The 21,676-nt window shown below is 48.0% G+C and overlaps 1 protein-coding gene across 1 annotated transcript in view; it reads right to left on the minus strand.

The window, feature by feature from the left end:
• Positions 1-2,758: 2,758 nt before the first annotated feature.
• The window catches only part of MARCO (macrophage receptor with collagenous structure), a 50,727-nt gene continuing 31,809 nt past the window's right edge, over positions 2,759-21,676 (minus strand). Inside the window, exons 7-17 of the mRNA XM_055261585.1 lie at positions 19,757-19,801; positions 19,336-19,443; positions 15,780-15,878; positions 15,635-15,670; positions 15,035-15,133; positions 14,879-14,941; positions 6,784-6,828; positions 5,560-5,658; positions 4,960-5,004; positions 4,141-4,317; positions 2,759-3,032 (exon numbers count right to left, since the gene is read on the minus strand). Coding sequence (XP_055117560.1) covers positions 2,899-3,032; positions 4,141-4,317; positions 4,960-5,004; positions 5,560-5,658; positions 6,784-6,828; positions 14,879-14,941; positions 15,035-15,133; positions 15,635-15,670; positions 15,780-15,878; positions 19,336-19,443; positions 19,757-19,801 — 950 coding nt within the window. The 3' untranslated portion in view covers positions 2,759-2,898. The remainder of the gene's footprint in view (positions 3,033-4,140; positions 4,318-4,959; positions 5,005-5,559; positions 5,659-6,783; positions 6,829-14,878; positions 14,942-15,034; positions 15,134-15,634; positions 15,671-15,779; positions 15,879-19,335; positions 19,444-19,756; positions 19,802-21,676) is intronic.

The following is a 21,676-nucleotide window of genomic DNA, read 5'->3' on the forward strand; positions in this document are numbered from 1 at the left end:
GACAGGGATGCCCTGTCTCACCACTCCTATTCAACATAGTGTTGGAAGTTCTGGCCAGGTCAACAGGCAAGAGAAGGAAATAAAGGGTATTCAAATAGGAAAAGAGAAGTCAAATTGTCCCTGTTCGCAGATGACATGACTGTATATTTAGAAAACCCCATCGTCTCAGCCCAAAACCTCCTTAAGCTAATAAGCATCTTCAGCAAAGTCTCAGGATACAAAATCAATGTGCAAAATTTGCAAGCATTCTTACACACCAATAACAGACAAACAGAGAGCCAAATCATGAGTGAACTCTCATTCACAATTGCTTCAAAGAGAATAAGATATCTAGGAATCCAACTTACAAGGGATGTGAAGGACTTCTTCAAGGAGAACTACAAACCACTGCTCAATGAAATAAAAGAGGATACAAACAAATGGAAGAACATTCCATGCTCATGGGCAGGAAGAATCAATATCATGAAAATGGCCATACTGCCCAAGGTAATTTATAGATTCAATGCCATCCCCATCAAGCTACCAATGACTTTCTTCACAGAGTTGGAAAAAACTACTTTAAAGTTCACATGGAACCAAAAAAGAGCCTGCATTGCCAAGTCAATCCTAAGCCAAAAGAACAAAGCTGGAGGCATCACACTACCTGACTTCAAACTATACTACAAGGCTACAGTAACCAAAACAGCATGGTACTGGTACCAAAACAGAGATATAGAACAATGGAACAGAATACAGCCCTCAGAAATAATGCTGCATATCTACAACTATCTGATCTTTGACAAACCTGACAAAAACAAGCAATGGGGAAAGGATTCCCTATTTAATAAATGGTGCTGGGAAAACTGGCTAGCCATATGTAGAAAGCTGACACTGGATCCCTTCCTTACACCTTATACAAAAATTAATTCAAGATGGATTAAAGACTTAAATGTTAGACCTAAAACCATTAAAAACCCTAGAAGAAAACCTAGGCAATACCATTCAGGACATAGGCATGGGCAAGGACTTCATGCCTAAAACACCAAAAACAATGGCAACATAAGCCAAAATTGACAAATGGGATCTAATTAAACTAAAGAGCTTCTGCACAGCAAAAGAAACTACCATCAGAGTGAACTGGCAACCTAGAGAATGGGAGAAAATTTCTGCAATCTACTCATCTGACAAAGGGCTAATATCCAGAATGTACTACAAACTCAAACAAATTTACAAGAAAAAAAAAAAACCATCAAAAAGTGGGTGAAGGATATGAACAGACACTTCTCAAAAGAAGACATTTATGCAGCCAAAAGACACATGAAAAAATGCTCATCATCAGTGGCCATCAGAGAAATGCAAATCAAAACCACAATGAGATACCATCTCACACCAGTTAGAATGGCGATCATTAAAAAGTCAGGAAACAACAGGTGCTGGAGAGGATGTGGAGAAATAGGAACACTTTTATACTGTTGGTGGGACTGTAAACTAGCTCAACCATTGTGGAAGTCAGTGTGGCGATTCCTCAGGGGTCTAGAACTAGAAATACCATTTGCCCCAGCAATCCCATTACTGGGTATATACCCAAAGGATTATAAATCATGCTGCTATAAAGACACATGCACATGTATGTTTATTGCGGCACTATTCACAATAGCAAAGACTTGGAACCAACCCAAATGTCCAACAATGATAGACTGGATTAAGAAAATGTGGCACATATACACCATGGAATACTACGCAGCCATAAAAAAGAATGAGTTCATGTCCTTTGTAGGGACGTGGATGAAGCTGGAAACCATCATTCTCAGCAAACTATTGCAAGGATAAAAAACCAAACACCACATGTTCTCACTCATAGGTGGGAATTGTACAATGAGAACACGTGGACACAGGAAGGGGAACATCACACACCGGGGCCTGTTGTTGGGTGGGGGCAGTGGGGAGGGATAGCATTAGGAGATATACCTAATGTTAAATGACGAGTTAATGGGTGCAGCACACCAACATGGCACATGTATACATATGTAACAAGCCTCCACGTTGTGCACATGCACCCTAAAACTTAAAGCATTAAAAAAAAAAAACCTGACACCTGGTGTTCTTTGTTCTTTCAGTAGATGGTTAGTCAGTTGTTGCCACAAGAAGGGACACAGGACAGGCTCAGGAAAACAAAGTCTTTTATACCTATAGGTCCTAGAGTGACAGAGTCACTGCATGCCAAGAAGGGGTCACATCCTCCCCATCCTTTAAGGTCCAGTTCAAATTGTGCTTTCTTCAGAAAACTTTTTTGATTACTCTCACTCCAGATAAATATTTCCATTCTGTAAATCCCACACATGTATGGAAGGAAAGATCAATGAGACTCTAAGACTGATTTCAGGCTTACTCTGTGGTTTGCAACATGGAGAGTGGGCTTAGCCCAGCAGGCAGGGTGCTGAGAGAGAGCAAGGACCCACGGGGCAGGTGGAGTCAGGGTGGAGCACACAGCACAGGGCATGAAGAGAGTTCATGTGTGTGCTGCAGTGTTACCAGGTCACGATCAGGGGAGGACAAAAATGGGGAGAGAGAGCTCACCATGAGAGATGTTATGTCTGAATGACTGAAGAGATGGTCAAGACTAAGGTTGACCATAGGTGACCTTCACCTTCTGCATCACCACCTCCACCCTCTCTTTCCCCTGGCTATGGACATGAGAGAATTCAATGAAATGGTGTGGTGCATGGAGTGGGCACATCAATGGGGCTGGGAGGTATGAACACACTGACACTTAGCCACAGCCAGTGATGTTGAGCTTTATTAATGGCCCCTCTTTAGAGGCTGCTCAGTTATCCCCAGGGAACTCCTCAGAGATCCTCTGCCTTCCCACGTATGAGCCCGAGGACACCTCGGGAGCAGAGCAGTGAAAGGGTTTCCCGGTCAGTTGCTGCACTCCACACCTGCATCCTCCTCGTGGTTGCAGTTGTGATAGCCCCAGCTATTCTTGCTGCAGCTCCACAGGGTACTCTCCGTGCCCCGACACTCAACATCATCCAGCCAGATCTGCCCAGTGCCTTGATAGAGAGAAAGCAAGAGAGAGAGCAAGAAGGGTAGGATTAGAGTCAAAGCAAAGCAGCCACGTGTGTGCCTGGGAGCTTCCATCTGGGGTAGACTGCCGACTTCTCACTCATTCTGGCCCATTCTGGCCCAATGTGCTGATGGCTGGCTTAGCCTGTTTTTGTTGTTGGTGTTTTTTTTTTTTTTTTTTTTTTTTTTTTTTTTTTTTATAATGACTCTGCCTCTGTTCTATTCTCTGCCCTTTGACAAAAGTCTCATGTAAATATTTAATACTTAAACCCCACACTATTTGAAATATCTTCCTAGGTGGGTGTCCCAGAGTTTAGTTTCCTCCCTGCTAATTCACTCCTGCTGCATCCACCATCCTCACATGCCTTTGTAATCAAGCCATCATCCTGCTCTAAAGCGGGCATTTGCTTTGGGTTGGGGTAAGGACAGGGAGCACTTGGGGCTGGGAGCAAGGGGAACCAGCCTTGTGTCCTGCTGGGCCAGCTCCTATGGCCAGAGAAAAGGGTTCTGCCTGGGGACTTAACTCCTTCACTCAAGGTTTGAACTTTTGGCTGAAAGATATAAGCTGAGTCTCCAGCATCCGAAGACATTTTCCCCAAATTTTAGTAAGTCCCTGCTCTGATTTGTTTTCTTTTCCCTTCCCATCTTCTCTTTAAAGATGATCACAGCCCAGACTGCTTGCTGGTCAATCCAGGCTGCTGGTTTGCAGACAGCTGGAGTGAACTTCTGCGTTTGCCTGCCCTGAATCTTCTCTGTGTTCTTCCAGTTGCATCAACTCAGCTGTCCTTTGGAGAGCCATCCCCGGCAAACACCCTCAGCCATGTGGCATTCTGACTCCAGGGCTGGATGGACCTTGACTGAAGCCAGGCCAGCCTTCACTGTCAGCGCTGGAGAAGACAGGCCATCTTCCTGCTGGGATTGCCAAGCTGGAAGGACGCAAACCTGGAGCCCTGCACGGCAGAGCTTTTTGGTTGCTTGGACCAATACTTTTCTTTTAAAGAAAACCACACTGAGTCACTTGCCAACACCCCACCAGCGAGAGAAAGCCACATCCACACCTCTGGGGAAGAGGCCCCTGGCTGGTGACTCACTTACCAGCTCCCACGTTGTTCAGGGCCCTTCCTCTGGAGTAACCGAGCATGCGGCAGAAGACAGTGGCATCAGAATCTTGCCATTCATCATCACAAATGGTCCCCCAGGTACCACTGTAGTAAACTTCAGCCCGGCCTCGGTTACTACTGCCGACAATCCTGACGGGCACTGAGTTTTCACCTGGGTGAAGAAACACACGTGGGAGAGGCAAGGAAGGCCCCTTGGGGCTTTGGGTAAGTACGGGCTCTTTCTTCTCATTCTGGAGTTCTACAGTTAAGGAAAAGAAATGCCCCTGCTTGACTGTCACCAGAGCCTGGAAGATCCCACTTTACAGTGCCAACCCAACCTGGCATGCAGCCTCCGTGCACCTGGGGCCTGCAGGCACAAGGCCAGGGGGGCAGGTGCCCCTGTGGCTGGTTTGCAAATCACATACACCACGTCTTGTCATGTGTTGTGGAGAGAAAAAAAGAAAAGCTGAAAAAAGAGAAGGAAGGAAGGAAAGAATGGAGGGAGAGAGGGAGAGAGAGAGGGAAAGGAAGGAGGGAGGGAGAGGAAAGAAAGAAGGAAAAGGGGAGGAAGGGAGGGAGGGAGAGAGAAAAGGAAAGGAAGAAGGAGAAAGGGGGAAGGAAGGGAGAGAGTGACCGGGGAGAGAAACTGCTGCTCTGTGCCGTGGGCAGGCTCATTCGTGGGACTAGACCCTCAACTCTTCCCCAAAATGAGAAATTTATTTGAGAACCAAGGTCTCTTCCCCCAACACACACAATTTTCAGGTACAGAGTTGACTTTAAAGCACACATTAAAGATAATATAAATAGTGATTACCTCTTTCACCTTTTTCTCCCTTTACTCCTTGCTCCCCAGAAGATCCTGTCATGAGGAGAAAACCCACATGGTTTGAAAGAAACCCAGGCAGGATGCCTTTGCCTGCATTTGCAGGAGTTGGGAGCGGGTGGAGGGGTGGCGGTGGTCAAACTCTCCCTGGGTCTTGCCTGTGGCCTGGCATTATGGCGATGGGATGTCCTGCGGGTGTCAATGACTGAGCAGGAAGAAATGGGCCTGAGCTACAGCAAGAGGGGTTGAAGTTAGATTGGTGAGGTACGCTTGGTCTGGTCAGAGATACGGAGTGGGATGGGCTCATCTTCTTCATGGAAACTGTCTAGGGTGTTGGATCGTGGGGCATAGCTCGAGTGCACATTCATGCCCCTGCCTCGGATGCTAGAGCTGTGTCTAACCCACTGCTGTGTGCTCCATGCCTAGGGCAAGCCCCGGCGCAAGACTTGTCAATCAAGGAAATAAACCTCTACCCTCCTGGGTTCTGAAAACCCTCAGAACTCTTAAAACAGGGCCTTTCCTATTTTAAGGTATAGAATTGGCTGTAAAGCATAGTCCTAAGAACCAAGGAATCAGATGCAGAGTCCTTACCTTTCACTCCCTGGTCTCCCTTCCGGCCAACTGGTCCAGGGGCTCCCTTGGGACCTGCCAGCCCTGGGCTCCCCTGTTCTCCCTTCACACCTGCAGGGCCTGGAAGGAGAGACACTGCCCTGGTCAGGTGCCCTGCTTTGCCTTCCCAAGAGAGACCCAAGGGCCTTGCTGTTTAATAAATGAGTTATCCTTAACTGCCAGACCTCTCCCATGGCTGGGCTATCTGAATGTTCAGCCTAACTTTGGTCCATCTGGGGGCTGCACTGCTCTCTCAACTCTTAGGTAAATGCTGTCGAGAACAGGCAGGCTAAAATAGCTGGTGGTATTCCACAGATTGTTGGTCCTTCTGGAATTACATAGTTATGTGGAAGTTCTAGCCATGCTGGGAGAATTTGCTAGAATGTTTCTAAGCCTCGTTGTCTCCTTTAGTGAATTGAAATAGTAACAGTGGCCGAGTACAATGGCTTGCTCCTGTAATCCCAATGCTTTGGGAGGCCAAGGTGGGAGGATCACTTGAGCCCAGGAGGCCAAGGCTACAGTGAGCTATCCTGGCACCACTGCACTCAGCCCTGGGTGACACAGAGACTTTGCCTCTAAAAAAATTGAAAAAAAAAAAAAAAAAAAAAAAAAACGGTAATAGAATATCTAGCTTATTAGGAAGAAAAGTTGCTCAAGAAATGTGTCTGAAAAATCTCACTTTTGCACTCACAGGGGCAGGGCTGTTGAGAGGCCTAGAAACACCCTCCAGTGGTGCCAGCTCAGTACCCAACTGAAGCACAGGCTCTGGAGGTGAGGATAAGAATAAGAAAGCCCAGCGACAGGCAGCGGGAGGCAGAGAGGAGAAGCTTGGGGGCCAAGAAGAGACAAGTGGGCCACAGCTGAGGTGGGAAAGAAGCAGTCGTGGATGGAGCAGAAGGGGCACAGCTCCATGGCGGCTATACAGCCTGGAGCCTCCGCCTGCACCCCAGCTCTCCTGACATTTTTCCACTTTGCCATCCTCAGCCCCTGCCCCATACACTACACCCCTCAGGATGCTGAGTTCCTGCTGTTCCCAGGTTTTGCAGTGGAGAAATCTGAGGCTTGAATGACAGAGCCCTGGAGTATTAACCTCCACTTTGGGAGAAGGTCACGGCTGTGCATTCAAAGTCAACAAGACCTGCCCTCTGAGCGGGCAGGCCTTCCCCGTCATCACTCCAAGGGATCAAAATGCAGCCAGCCCTTTACCTGGAACTCCTGATTCTCCTTTTCTTCCTTGCTGTCCTTGAAGTCCTAAGATCAAAACAAAAAAGGGGGGGAGGAGATAATAAAACTTAGATATTAGACATTTTTAATCTTAGACAACCTCTACCTTTTGTCTGATTAATGCAGACGGAAGATACATTGGTTCTCCACGATTGTTTAAAGCCTCTTCAGCAGATCATAAAAAGAGACAGTCTGCAGATGAATGAGAACAGGTGTGTTGGGGGTGAAACAGCAAAGTACTGGATGAAAGCCTGGATTAGACAGACCCCAGATGCACCACTGGCCTTCCCTGCCCACCAGTAACCTGACCTGGCATCTAAATCCAATCCCATTCCCTGCTGTTGCGTTTATATTGGAAGAGAATTGGGAGATATTTGGTAAATAAAGTTATCTTTATTGCCAAAAGACTGTGGAGGGGGCTCAGTGGCCACCAGGAGATTTGGAGGTCCTCACGCATAGTAGATGCTCTACAAGTATTTGTTGGTTGATTTCACTGCGGCCCCCAGTGGCTAAAGATTCATTTGGCTAAAGGGTCTAATGTCCAGAAAATGGAAAAATAATAACCACAATCATTGGTGATGATCCTATTGTAGTTAATGTTAAAGTTCCCCCTTTCTTCCTTCTTTCCAACCATTCATCTTTTTTTTTTCAGTAAACTATCATGGAAGGCCCACTGTTCCCAGCACCCTGCTGGGTCACTGTGCGATAATAATTTGTTCATTTAGCAAGATCATGTCCTCTTGATTTTAAGTGCCAACATTTATTTTATTTCAGAGAAATAGGATTCCTCAAGGCAGTTACATAAACTTGGGAAAACGCAAGCTCATTATTGACTATCAATAACAGTTACTAGAGGGTAATGAGGGGAACACCAACAGTGAGTCATAAGTATCTGTGCCCCCAGCCAAGCACGGAGTTCAGTCAACCTCCTTACAGTTGCCTCGGGGAAGTTTCTGCCTGCCCTGCCCTGCCTCTCACTTCAATCCCTGGATTTCCCAAGCACCTGCAGTGTGCTGGTCAGTGGAGGGAGAGGCAAAGGGCTGGCAGGCCTCTTCAGGGCCCCTTCTTGGAATAATGAGCAAGAGAAGTTATTACTCTGGGGGCATTTCAGATCCCATCTCCAGGCCTGGCGCTGCCTGGGGAGGAGGGCGGGAGAGCTAAGGGGCTGGGAGCTGCCACGGCAGACCCAGGCAACATGAGAAGCAGGAAGCACCAGAAGATTCTGAGAGGGCAGCTACTTCTGTTCATTGTGTTAGGGAAAGGGACAGAACTGAGGTTGGGACAGGTTTTTGTAACCGCTGGAGGTGCCTTAGATGTCAGCCCCTGGCAGACAGGCCCCAGATTACTCAGGGCCATTTGTGCACACACCTGTCCCTCTGGATAGAATGCCTCACCCCTTTGGTTCACCTGGAGGACTCACATTTAGCTTGTAAACTCTGCAAAGATGTCAGATGTCATCACCTGTGAAACCTTCCCTCCCTCGCCCAAGACATGATATCCTTTCTCCCAAGGCAGTAAAGCAAAGTGGTTCCAAAGTCTGACAGCCTGGACTTGAGTCCACTTCTGTCTTATACTGACTTTGTGACCTTGAGCCAGGTGTCCCTGCTCTGAGCCTCAGTTTCCTTCTCTGAGTCTCCTTCTTGCCTCCTGAGGCAGTTGTGAGGCTGAAATGAAATCGTGTGTGTCAAGTGCTGAGCCCGGTGCCCGGCCAGTGCTGGATAAATGATGTCACAGGACCCACAGTGTCCTGTGTCCCCTCCAGGTGGGGAGCACCTCAGGCACTGAGGTTGAGTCCACACATGAGCACCAGGATTGCTGCACAGCTAGCACCCAGCAAATGTCTGCTAGTGACCTGAAGGGCTTAGCTGAGATTGCCCAGGAGAAGTGATAGATGTTTCCCTTCTGCTTACCTGCATCTGAACAGCATATGTCAAGATGGGTTGGGTGAAAGATCACATTCTATATGTCTATGATGGTGATGAAGTACGAAACAGTCCACGTCCAGGGAGGTCACAGTGTCTTGGGGTCCCTGAACCCGACCACTAGGGACACGCTCTTAAGGTAGAGATTTCTGCAACATGGCACCCTCTGGGATGCAGATAGAAGGGGCCAAGAGTCTGGATGTGGACTGTTCCCTGCTTCATCACCATCATAGACATATAGATTGCGGTCTTTCTCCCCACCAATCTTGACATACACTGTTCACATGCAGGTAAGCAGAAGGGGCCTCAAAACACCGTGACCTCCCTTTATTGTGACCACCCAAAGAGATGCACCCCTCCAACTCTCCCCTAAAGCACTGAGCAGCAAATGCCCTCTAAAGACAGGAATTATAGGAAAGCCCCTGTTCACCAGGTCCATAGCCTCAAGCCTGACCCTCCCTCTTCATTTCCCACACTCTCCCTTCCTAGCTCCTCACCTCCGGGGGACTCAGCATTTTCTGCTGCCTGCATCATGTCAGGCACTGTGCCAGGGGCTTTACATCCATTACCTTGTTTGATCTTTCAGCCACCCTCCAAGGCAGTGTGATTTCCCTCCTTTACAGAGGAGAAAGTACACACTCAGAGATGCTAGGTGAGTTATTCCAGGTCACACAGGAGTGAATGGGGGAAGTCGGGGCTGTCACCCAGACCCAGCCTCCCAATGTTCCCTGAAGGCACCTTTGTTCCACTAGCACTAGGCTCACTCCTCTCTGGAGTTTCACTTGGTCTATGCACTTGGTTCCCAAGACACCTCCAGCCTCCCTGAGGCCATTTCTTCCCCCTAAAAGAGGAGTAGTCAAACTAGAGAATATATCAGAATCATCTGGGTGCATCTTGTTAGTAAACAACTTGCTAGGTCCCACCAGAGTCACTGATTTAGTGGGACTGGAGTGGGAATCCAAGAATCTACAGCACTAACAAGTTCCGGGTGATGCTAATCCTGCAAGTCTTGGGACCACATTTTGAGTAGCACTGTCCTGAACAACTCTCACTCATTCTTGAGCGGCCAGCTCACAGCCACCTCCTACGAGCAGCCTTCCTTGTCTCTGTAGGAGCTCACAGCCCCTCTCACGTCTGAACCCTCCCAGACCCACAATTCATATGGCAGAGGTTGGATCTTGATGAAATGCCTTCTGATATGTGTTTAATGGGTATTGGAAATTAGAACTGAGGTTTGTATCATTTCTGTCCAAGCCTCGCTGGACTCTAAGAAAACACTGGCTGAGTGGTTGTTGACGGACTAATTGATGGAGGAACTGGTAATTACTTCACTATAAATCAAGGCAGCATCCTGATAGGATCAGCTCCTGCAGAGTACAGGGAGAAATGGCTAAAAAATAGGTTCTAGAGCTGCATGTTGTAAAACTACACTGGAGAGCAAATAAATGCTGGGTTTTTCTTCTTAACCATAAGCAAGCTGGCTTTCCCCGAGTATCACAAGCTTATCAAGCTGAGAGGGCTCCAAATATTTACTTGCAAAGTGTTTTTACAGAAATAATATTCTCCCGAGAAATGTGTGTTGAGTTAGAAAACAAATGCCTTCCAGTTGTTTAGTGTTGAGCTGGTGTTCTGACTAAAGTCTTCAATTGTTCCTGCTCCCAGGGAAGCTGCCTATTTCAAACCCAGAGTGCTGTGAAACTGTTAGGGACCTGGTGTTCTTCTATACTGCTTGCATGCCACAGAAAAGGAAACAGGCTCAGCAAAGTCAAGTAGCTGAGCCTGTGGTCACACAGCTAGTCAGGGGTAAGTACAAGTTAAGGCTCAGATCTCCTGATTCTGAATGAAGTGGGGAAATTTCTAATACATTAAGAAAACTTTCTTTCCCTTTCTTTTCTTTTCTCTATCTCTTTCTTCTCCTTCTTTCTTTCTTTCTTTCTTTCTTTCTTTCTTTCTTTCTTTCTTTCTTTCTTTCTTCCTTTCTTTCTTTCCCTCTCTTCCTTCCTTCCTTCCTGTCTCTCTCTCTCTCTCTCTTTCTTTTTCTTTCTTTTTGACAGGGTCTCACTCTGTTGTTCAGGCTGGAGTGCAGTGGTGCAATCATAGCTCACTGCAGCCTCAAATTCTTTGGCTCAAGTGATCCTCCTCCTCCTCCTTCAGCCACCTGAGTAGCTGAGACTACAGGTACATGCCACCATGCCCAGCTAATTTTTTTATGTTTTGTACAGAGGGGGCCATTGCTCTCTTGCCCAGTCTGGGGAAACTTTCCTAAATACCATGCCAACTTGGAAGCTAGGTGCAACCTGGCAAATTTAGGATTCAGCTAATAACTGACAAATCAACCTTGTGGTAAGAAGTGAGATGAAGGATAAGGGACTCAAAATTGAGGTATGTGTAGACTTCTGCAGAGCTCTCTAAGAAACTTAGAGAAAAATGAGGAAGAGTTTTATAAATGACAATTTAGTGATTGACTTAGTAGAATTTCATAAATTATTGGACTATCTCAGTACTTAGATATGAGGAGTGGAATTAACTGAGAAATTATATTCATGATATAGGGCTCAATTGCTATTATGGATGATCTTTTTGGCTTATCTTTAAAGTAAAACACCTTCAAATACAGATGAGAAAATGGATTTTGAGTTATTTGCACTTCGGTTTTGCCCCAAGAGGAAAATAAAAGACCATGGAAAATTCACATTGTTATAGTTTAGACATAAAGGCCATTGAGATAAAGAATTTCCTATCAGATTGGTGTTTTGGAGTTTAAATGTTTTGGCTGCTTCTAACATTATTTCATGAGGTGTAAACGGTAAAAAGAGAAATGTCATGATTACAAGCTGAAGTGGAGTCCTTCCTTATTTCTAAACAAATATTATTTCAAAATAGCTAAGACATGTAGAGCTAAAATTGGACTATTCTTCTGCAATCTTTGAAAGTGAAAATGTTAGAAATACTAAGTGATGGAGGCTGGACAGGGTCTATTTGTAGCAGGTAAAAAAAGTGACCCTGAGAGAAGGTTCTGCAAGGTATGATGCCTTGCTTAATAAAATGTGGAGGTTATCTTCCCACTGAATGGAAGGAGTTTCCTCTTTGTCTTCTTTAATATGAGCTGGCTCCTCTCTCTCAAGAGGTGCAAACAAGAGGAAGCATTTCACCTGAATGGGGTAGAGTGTGGTCAGTGGCTGTGGAGGAAGAAAAGCTTGGTGACCAAGCCAGGATTTACCCATTTATGGAGGAGTGGGAGGTGTGGCTGGGGTGGGGACAGGGTGAAGGTAACTGATTTCTCTCAAATCATACACTCTACGTTCTTCCATAAAACTGAATCTGGAAAAGCACAGCTCTGGAATCAGACTTTGGGATTCACTTCTGAATTCAGTTCTTGCTACCTGTGACGCAGTGAGCAAAGGGTTTACTCTCTCTGAGTCTTTGCTTCCCCGTTTGTAAAGTACGAATGGTAAGTTCAGTGTGATCATGGGAGTCAAGACCCAGGCACAGTGCCTGGCCCAGAGGCACTGATAATAATGAACAGACCGTTCATCTTTTTAAACTAATTAATGCGCAGTAATGAAACCTAGCTGTCACCTAGGTCAAGCCAACACTCGGTAATTTTTCTGTTTTCATCTAAAGTGGCTAGATATTGTCTTGAGAGATTAACGATTTTATTTACAAAATGGGAAATACATCAGTTTGGAAACCTAGCTTGATATATCAACACCGGCCAAGGACCACAGTGGCTTTAATTTGGGGAATACCGACATCCTGACATTGACAAGTATACACTGTCCTCCATGATGGGGAGATTGGGCTCCCACTCTCCGCCTGCCCCTCCTTCTCCCACTTCAGAAGTTTTCAAATCTAATCTATCCGGAAGTTTATTAGCCTATGACTCCAGGATGATCTACAGACCCAGCTAGATTAGTCAGATTATGGTCCTATTGGAATTCCCCTCTGAGATATCCATGTGGACTGTCAGCTACTTAATCAAGGTAAACATTTGGACTCGGGTGGGCAACCTGAGCAGTTTTAGATAAATGGTAATTATCAAAAACCCCAAATTGAAATGCAATTCCTCATGTTTACTTGGTCAGCCAGAATTAAGGGGTAGCCCCTAGAATTTGCTGGCTGGTACGCACCACTAGGCCTAATTATTGGAGAACTCCATAAGGGTGCTCAACAGATATATAAGGTCTCGATGATGATGAAATTAAAACGATCCCTAAGCTATGGGCCAAAAGTCTTTTGCTAAAATGGATGTGGGGTCCTGGGTAAATAACTAAGAACCATGATAGGGCCTGAAAGCTTCATGTTTCCTCCCAGGAATGGAACAAGCTGCTACCTTCTGCTCTGATCCTTTCTGAACTGGGATGAAGGGAGGAGGTGTCACTCATCAGCACGCCCTGATGGTGGGGCTGGGGAGGGAGGCCTCATGATAGACTGTACTAATAAGACCCCAAGCTTTGTCTTGTACTGGCCTAGATTTGAACCTGGCTGCATCTCTTAATGGCTGTTTGACTGTAAAGTTGCGCTGCGAAGAGTGCTTGTCCCACTGGGTGTCAAGAAGATGCTCATTAGCAGGAGCTGCGTTTGTTCTGCAAATCCTCCCAGGATGCAAAGGGCAGGGCAGGATTGCCTACTCTCAGACTGTGGAAGACACAGGCTTGGGGCTTGGGGAGTGAGCACAATGCTCCTGTGCGTAAAATCATGTTTTACCTCCAATACTCTTGGTTAGTCGAGAACCGTTAGTCTGGCAGTGGGGGTAGGGGCAGAGGGTGACTACCATTTACAACCGAGAGATGAAAGCAATCATCTCCATGAAACCACTCAGAAGGTTCAGGAGCAAGAGAGCATCAGGTCTTATAGTCAGATGGACTCTGAGACTGGGGACCAGAGAAGATGGAATTATAAGATCAGAATGGACAGTGAACAAGTCAGGAACGTCTGACGACTACACCCAAATGGAACCTTTCCCATGGTGAGACCCTGCTGGTGTCCTTCAGGTGGCATCCACATGGGATCAGGTAGCAGGGATCCTCCCAAACTGACACACCATCCATAAAAACACAATTGTTCTGGGGCTGGACAGATTACAAGGACAGAGAGGGTGTAAAAGCTGCCCTTGCCATGGCTCCCGACAGCTTTCAAAAAAACCCAAAAGCTCAAGCCCAGAGTCCAGGGTTTGCCAGGAGGTGGTGATGAATGAATCAGTCAATTGATTAGAACTGTGGAGGAACAGGTCCCAGTGTGGGTCTCTAGCACAGCACGGGGGTAAGGGCATCCAGGTTGTCTGACACAAGCATGACCTTCTTCTCAGGCAGAGGACAGGGGTGGAGGCAGACTGTCTACAGATGTCCTTGGCAGACATGCAGCTTTACATCACAACCCTGCCTTCCCCATAGCCCCTCCTGCCTGCTCCTGGCTTTCCAGTGTATGCAACAGTTCTCCATAGAAATACCCAATCAGAGTGTGCCCACACCATCTGGCAACAGTCTCTATTCACTGCAATACTCTGCATGTCTGAGGGCGGGAAGGCAGGAATTGGTCTTATGCACTGTGATAGTGGTCTGGACTTTCTAGACCAAGCGAGCACACTGCGACTGGACCAGAATGGCTTATAAAGTAGACTATATCGGTACAATGGTTTACGACCTAGGCTAAATAGACATGATGGTATATAACCTAGACTCTGTTGGAGATATGGTACAAACTAGTCTTTGGCTAGTGTGGGTCAGTGCTCCCAGGCTGCCCCCCTAGGAAAATGTGGAAGAAGAGTTTTCTGGACCCTCCAGCCTGAATCCAGACTCCTGGACCTCCTCTTGGGGGTCCCAGTGAAAGGTTAGCAGGAGACAGCAGAAACATACAGCTGGGAGGCAGACCAGGGAGATGGTATGGGCAAGGTGTTTGCTCTCCTCCCTGATGCTGGAGGTTTGGTCATGGCATTCAAGGCCTTTCATGAGCCCTGAGAAGAGAAAGAACAGCCCTAGGCCCTTGGGCTTAAGGGGTCCTGGCAGGGGCAACTGCCCTCCATAACCAGGAACCTCAGAGGCCAAGGCACAGAAGACCCTCTGCCTCCTCCGTGGGCCTAACAGGAGGCAGTTTTTCTCTCCATCCATCCTGCCACCCAGCAAGCCCACCTACTCACCCACCGCACCCTCTGTTACCTGTGTCCCCTTTGCTTCCTTTCAGGCCTGCAGCTCCTGGACTCCCGGGGCTCCCTGGAAGTCCTGGACAACAGACACCACAGAGGGCATAAGGGCTGGACTAGGCAGGTTTTCACACATCACTCCCTGTGCCCGCCACAGGACCCAGGACCTCACCTGCTGGCCCAGGGGAGCCAGCACTGCCAGGCTCACCCTTGGCACCTGGGTGTCCTACTGCACCAGGAGGGCCTGGAACACCCTGCAGTCCAGGTTGTCCTGAAAGGAAAGTAGTGACTGCCAGGCTTTGGTGGTTGGCAGAGGGCCCGGTTACCCCAACCCCCGGTGCTTCTGTTCTCAGCAGTGAGACATGTACCTCTTAACACCTTACAGTCCTCTTGGCAGCTTTAACCCCACTCTTTAGAAGCCGTGAGCTAGCCCTCTTAGTAGGAGGAAAATTATTCTCAGCAACTTACTAATCTTTTCCATCTGCAGGGTCTGGGGCTTATGGACTTACTAGGAGCTCTGGGTGTGACTGTCCAACTCCACCCCCTGGGTGGCAAAGTGGGGTAAAGTCTAAAGAGAAACATCAGTGAGGCCTGTCCCCCTGCCCACCACTGGCTGCTCTGTTCCTCTTAGCCAGAGCCAGATTTCTAAAAAACCCCAGGTGCTCTAGGTAAATACTATGATGAAGCAAAAGACGGTGGAGCCAGGTCCCCAACTTCACTCTGCCAGGGACAGTGGTAGCTGGGATGATGCCCAGATTCCTGTAGTTCTTACCTTGATCTCCTTTAGCTCCAGGAAAACCAGCCAAACCTAAGATGAAAAAGAACTTTTAGGAATTTTTTTTCCATTTGGCTCAGCCAGCCAGAAAAAAAAAAGGAAACACCTAGAGGTCAGTGGATGTGACCACGCACCCTCTTACCTGGTGGGCCTGGACTCCCGGAGTCACCTTTACTCCCCTGGGCTCCAGGAGGCCCCATGACCCCTGCATCTCCTTTCATGCCCCTGTCCCCTTTGCTTCCTGAAAAACCAAAAAGTCTCAGTCAGGTGTGGGAGAAACTCCAATCAGGCCACCATGTCCTCCTCTGACACTTCCCACTCCACTGAAATCCCAAACCCTAAACTCCTTGAGCTCCTACTTGGTGCCCACGAATGGAAGATATGACCGCTGCCCTCAAGGAACACACCGCTTTGCCCCAGAGACAAGAAAGAAACTCATGAAAATTTGGTGAGGTGACCTGGTATGGCTGACAGTCAACAGAAAGCCCTGGTCCCCTTGGGAGGGAAAATAGCCCAGGCTCAACCAGCACTCTCTGGCTTGTTTTAGTGTCTGCATTTTGGCAATTATTTGAATTCATTTCAAAAATTGAAACCTGAGTATTCCGAAAAGCAGATCCCAAATGCTGAGAATAGCAACTTTGAGGCATCAGTAGAGAGAAAAACACTGCAGCAGCTCATGTTTCTGCCAGCACTTCAGACATGGGCTTTCCTGGTAACCAAGATTTCAAATTTTCCACTTATCATCAGAATTCAGAGCTCATCCTAGCCTGTCCCCTTCTGAGTCCTCTGTCGCTCCCTCCTCTCTTGCTGGTGCCTGGTGCATATCAATTGACAGAGGCTCCTCATTGGGGTAGGGCTCTGTGACTTCTTTGGTTTAGGGGTGGACTGCCTGGACCTTGTCAGCCACGCAATGCAGGGTACTACTGGTAGGCTGCCGAAGTCCCACCATCAGCGGGGTGTCCATGATCAACTCCACTCCCCTGGGGGTGGGGAGAGTGGGGCAAAGGTCTAAAGAGGAATATCTCACCTCAACATAACTTTTTAGGCTTTCGAAAAGGCTTATTGGGAGGCAATTTTGTTAAAAGGCATTTATTGCTCCATTCTATGATTTTGATAATTCTGAAGCTGGGGAGGACTCAGGCATGACACCAGCCTTCTCTCCAGTGAATTAGAAAAGGGGAGAGAGAGCTCTGAAGAGGTGAGGAAGAAGAGAGAGCCCTAGGTCTTAGCATTGAATGCTGTGAATTCACGAGGTGTGAGGCTCATGAATCAGACCCCTTGAGATGGCTGAATACTTGAACGGTGGCTGCTTCTTGAGGAAGACAAAGCAATCCCAAGGAACTTGGTTATGGCTGAGGCATCCTATAACAGCTGGAGGTGCAAAAAGCAGAGGAAGCTGTTCTTGGCCGTTCAGAGTGTCCACTCTGGAGAAAGGGCCAATGGCACCTGTTAGAAGGCACTAAGAACTGTTTCCCTGGAGGAATCTGTTGGTGCCTTTTTTGCTGTGGGCCAGGACCATCAAGTTACAGCATTGCTGGGCCACATGAAGTTTCTTCAGAATGGTCTGGACCTGCATCTGTGTTGCCATAACTTCCACTCCCCAGCAAAGGGAATGGCTTTGGGAAGAGGGGAGTACACATCAGTCAGAGGACCACACTCTGGCTCTAGCCAAGGAAGCACAGCTGCCTGACTTCAGAACTTTCCAACTGTAGCTAAGCAGTAGAGTGAGGAAAATAGGCTTATCCCCTGGGACTTCAAGTTGGTGGCTTATCTGTCTACTAGCAGGAAGAGAATAGGTAAAATCTCAGCACTATTGGGGTCAGGTCTCCCTTGGTTTTCACAGCCCAGCCACCGGCAGTGGATTGAGCAAGCCATGGGTAAGAGAGATCTCATGATCTTAGGAGAGGAAATTTGGGAAGAGGAGGGGTGGGCCGGAGTCCTGATTTTTGAAGAACTCAAACTGCTGCCTTTCCCTTCGCCGACCACAGCGTTTCCAGGCCTGAGTCTGGGTGTGGATTCTATGCTTGCCTTTGTGACAGTGTGGTTGGGAAGCTGCATAACTCAGACTCAGTGGGCAAAGACCTGGATGTGACCCCTTCTCTGGGGCTGGCAGGACTGCCTTGAGAAAGTCTGGGTCTCCCTTTCCCATCTATAGAGAGAACTGTGTTGTTCCAGCTTTGGAAGGATTCTCAGAGGTCAACCGCCCAAGCATCTTCCTGGTGCCAGTATCCCCTAACAGCCCAGCCTAGGAGAATTCTGCAGCCCCTCCTCCCCTCCCAGCAGTCAGCTTCCCACTAAGAGGTCAGCCCCAGGTTCTGAATCATTCTTCCTCCCTTGACTTAGCACAATTGGTCCTCCTGAAACCTTAGTCCATTGGTCCTTATTCTTCTGCTGGGCACCACCCTGGGCAAGACCATTTTCTTTCCCACAAATGCCCTTTGAATATTTGAGGATGGCTGAGACATCCCTACTAAGGGCTGTATTCTTGAGGGCGAACCTTCCCAGTTTTTTGTAAGGAATTCCCATGTGCCAGGTACAGTGGTACACATCTCATGCGTCTTATACTCCTGCAGTAATTCATCCTCATTAAAGGTTTGTATTATTATTAGCTCCCTTTTCTAGGTGAGTAAATTGAGGCTAAGAGAGGTTAAGTCATTTGCCGAAGGTCACACAGTTAGTGAGCCATATCAGAACCCAGGTCTGTCTGATCTTGAAACTGAAGTCGTTCCCTTTCTACCTTACAGGATAACTATTACTATTACTATTACTATTACTATTACTATTACTATTACTATTACTAGCTATCACATATTTGATGCCTATTACTAGTTATCACGTATTTAATGCCTATCATGTGGCAGACAGCTTGAAAACATGGTCTCTAACCCTTATTACTGTCTTGTAAAATACGTCTAATTTAATTATTATTTTAATTTAATTACCATTCTTTTCTAAAATGAGAACATTAAAGCTCAGAAGGGTGAACTATTGCATTAGTCACACAGCGGAGCAGGTGCAGAGCAGGGATGGGAACCAAGCCTACCTGGCCCGGCAATCCTCACTCTCTGCCATTCACTGCAGAGCCTCCCCGATGACTGCAAGAGGCTGAGAGGTGGAGAGCGTGTCATGCTCAGTCAAGTCCAGAGCCCCTAAGCCAGTGTTTCTCCGAGTATGGTGCACAGACCTTCAAGGTCAGAACCGTTCAGGGCATTTGAAACAGACCCTCAAGCCCTCCCTGCATTTTAGGCAAGCACCCAAACGGGTCTTACAATATTGGCCTGTGGCTTGAGGAACACTGTTCTAGAGATAGTACACTCAGTCAGTGGGGTATTCTGGCTGCCTGGAGCCTCCCTTCTTGAATCGATCCCCTTGCCCTTGCCAGCAGTCAGTCTGCCCTGCTTCCCAAGGCCCAGTGCAGGCCCACCCTCCTCACCCCCTTGGCTTCCTCTCTGAGCTCCTAGCACTGCCTGTGCCCCAGCTTGCCATAGTCATGCCTGGAATGACATTGTTCTCCCTCTCACATTGCATCTCTTTGCTCACCTGGAAAGAAGAGACCATGTGTGGTGCTCCAGAGATTCCCATAGACAGAGCACTGCCCTGCCCTCAGTGGGCACTGAATAGACCCAATGGCACAGAGGTCAGGCCCCAATTCCCTCAGGCCTCTTGGCAAGCACTGACACGCCCAATACGGCCCTCACCTGGGAGGCCCAGGTCTCCTTTGTCTCCCTTAGCTCCAGTTTCTCCTTTTGGGCCAATGAGACCCCCATCGCCTTTGCTGCCTTTCTCTCCTTGGGGTCCTGGGGTGCCTGCAAAGAGAATGGCTGGTGAGGTGGGCTCCCACTATCCTTTGGGGGAGAGGCTACTAGAGGCAAAGGGGCAGGAAGCATTTGGGAGAAAAGGGAATGGGACTCCCAGGTTTCCTCTGGGGGATGTGCTAGCTCATTTCTTGGGTGGTCTTGAAGAGGTGTGACAGGACTCAAGAGAAGAGGACTGTAGGGTAGGCAGTAACTGTCAGGGGCTGGGGTGGGGCTGTGGAGAGAGGATGGGGGGTGAGGGGAGAACTGCCTCAGTGCCTCAGGCAATGCATCATTTGTCCCTAGCAGAGCAAGCACAAGTTACCAGTGGCTCCTTGCTTCCCTGGAGCACCCTGGGGTCCTTGGAGGCCTGTGAGGAAGGAAAAAAGAGCTCAGTTGCTGTAGCCTGAGAATGTCTAAAATGTCTTTAATCAGCTGACATTCTAGATTCCCTTAGTTGGGCAAGGTGCCCAGAAGGAGATCTTTCTCTCTCTCTCTCTTGCTCTTACTCTCTCTCTCTCTCACACACACACATACACACACACACACACACACACATAATCACACACACACAATTGCACAAACACAACCAGCAGAGTCCCTGGCAGTTCCAGGCAGTGTTTGCTCTTGCTGTAGTTTGAAAGTGTCCCTCAAAAGTTCATGTACTGGGGCTGGGCGCGGTGGCTCACGCCTGTAATCCCAGCACTTTGGGAGGCTGAGGCGGGGGGATCACGAGGTCAGGAGATCGAGACCATCCTGGCTAACACAGTGAAACCCAGTCTTTACGAAAAATACAAAAAAAAAATTAGCTGGGCATGGTGGTGGGCGCCTGTAGTCCTAGCTACTCGGGAGGCTGAGGCAGGAGAATGGCGTGAACCTGGGAGGCGGAGCTTGCAGTGAGCCGAGATTGCGCCACTGCACTCCAGCCTGGGCGACAGAGCGAGGCTCCATCTCAAAAGAAAACAAAAAAAAAAAGCTCATGTATTGAAGGCTGGTCTTTAATGCACAGGTCCTAGTGGGGAGGTGTTTGGGTCACAAAGGCAGATCCCTTATGAAGAGATTAATCCCATCTGGCAAGATGGAGTGAGTTCTTGCTCTTGTGAGACTAGATTAGTTACCAAGAGAGCTAGTTCCATTTCTCCACCATGTTTTGACTCAACACAAGGCCCTCACCAGAAGCTGCCAGAGATAGCTGCCCAATCTTGAACTTCCCAGCCTGCAGAATCATGAGCTAAGTAAACCTCTATTCTGTGTAAATTACCCAGCCTCAGGTATTCTGTAGTAGCAACACAAAACAGGCTAAGATAGCTCTCTTCCCAAAGGTCCAGAACAGCACCTAGGAATATGTCCTGCATGGCAGTGCAGGAAAGGCTTTAGAGTCAGGCAAGTGTGTTTGAATTGTAGCTCTGTCACTCCCCAGACTGATGACTTTGGAAAAGTCACTTAAGTATTCTGCATCTCAATTTTCTCATCTGTAAAATGGGGCTGTTAATGACTACCTGGTCCTCAGCAGATGCATAATTAGTGCTCTAAGACAAAATTGGAATTGAGAAATGGTGATTCCCACCCACATGGCCCAGGTATCCAAGGCTAGCATGTGGAGTACAGAATGGAGGTGCTGGGTGTTCCTAGGGCAGGGGCACGGGCAGGGAGGGATATGTTGGGGAGAGAAACAGTGAGAGTATGAGGGGAAATTGAGGGATCCAGGAGGCAAAGTGGAAAAGGATGGGAAGGAGAGTAGTATGAGGAGGTGGGTGTATATAGAGAGGCTCTAAGTGAGTTGCTGAATTACACAAGCTTTTCCTGAGGATGCCAGTGGGGCCCAAGCAGAAAGTGCAGATGGGCTCTGGACTCCACACTCTCTATGGAACTACAGCAGCATACTTTGTGGATCTGTTTCATGTATGTGGGTTCCAGAGGATTTGGGCTGAAGAAGGGGTTGCCTGGATTTAGTGCTAGTGATTGCACAGTCCTGCTCTGAGCCCTCTGTCAGGGCTGTGTGATGTGCCTACCTGTCAGAGTCCTAAAGAGAAGGGGAGGCCCCAGCTCTATTCCTTCTTGAAGGAAATGACTGAGCTCCTCAGGCTTCTGGCTTTTCCCTTCAAGCCAGCCTCAGTGGCTCCACTCTGGTGAGTTTCAGGCACCTAGCCTGAGTCCCTCTCTTGGAGGAAAGAGGATGGAGGGACACCCACTCCCCTCTGAGTGAGCCTGCTCTGCTCAAGCCCCCACAGGCTGAGTGTGAGCG

The sequence above is a fragment of the Symphalangus syndactylus genome, chromosome 22 (genome assembly GCF_028878055.3).
Source record: "Symphalangus syndactylus isolate Jambi chromosome 22, NHGRI_mSymSyn1-v2.1_pri, whole genome shotgun sequence".
NCBI lineage: Eukaryota > Metazoa > Chordata > Mammalia > Primates > Hylobatidae > Symphalangus > Symphalangus syndactylus.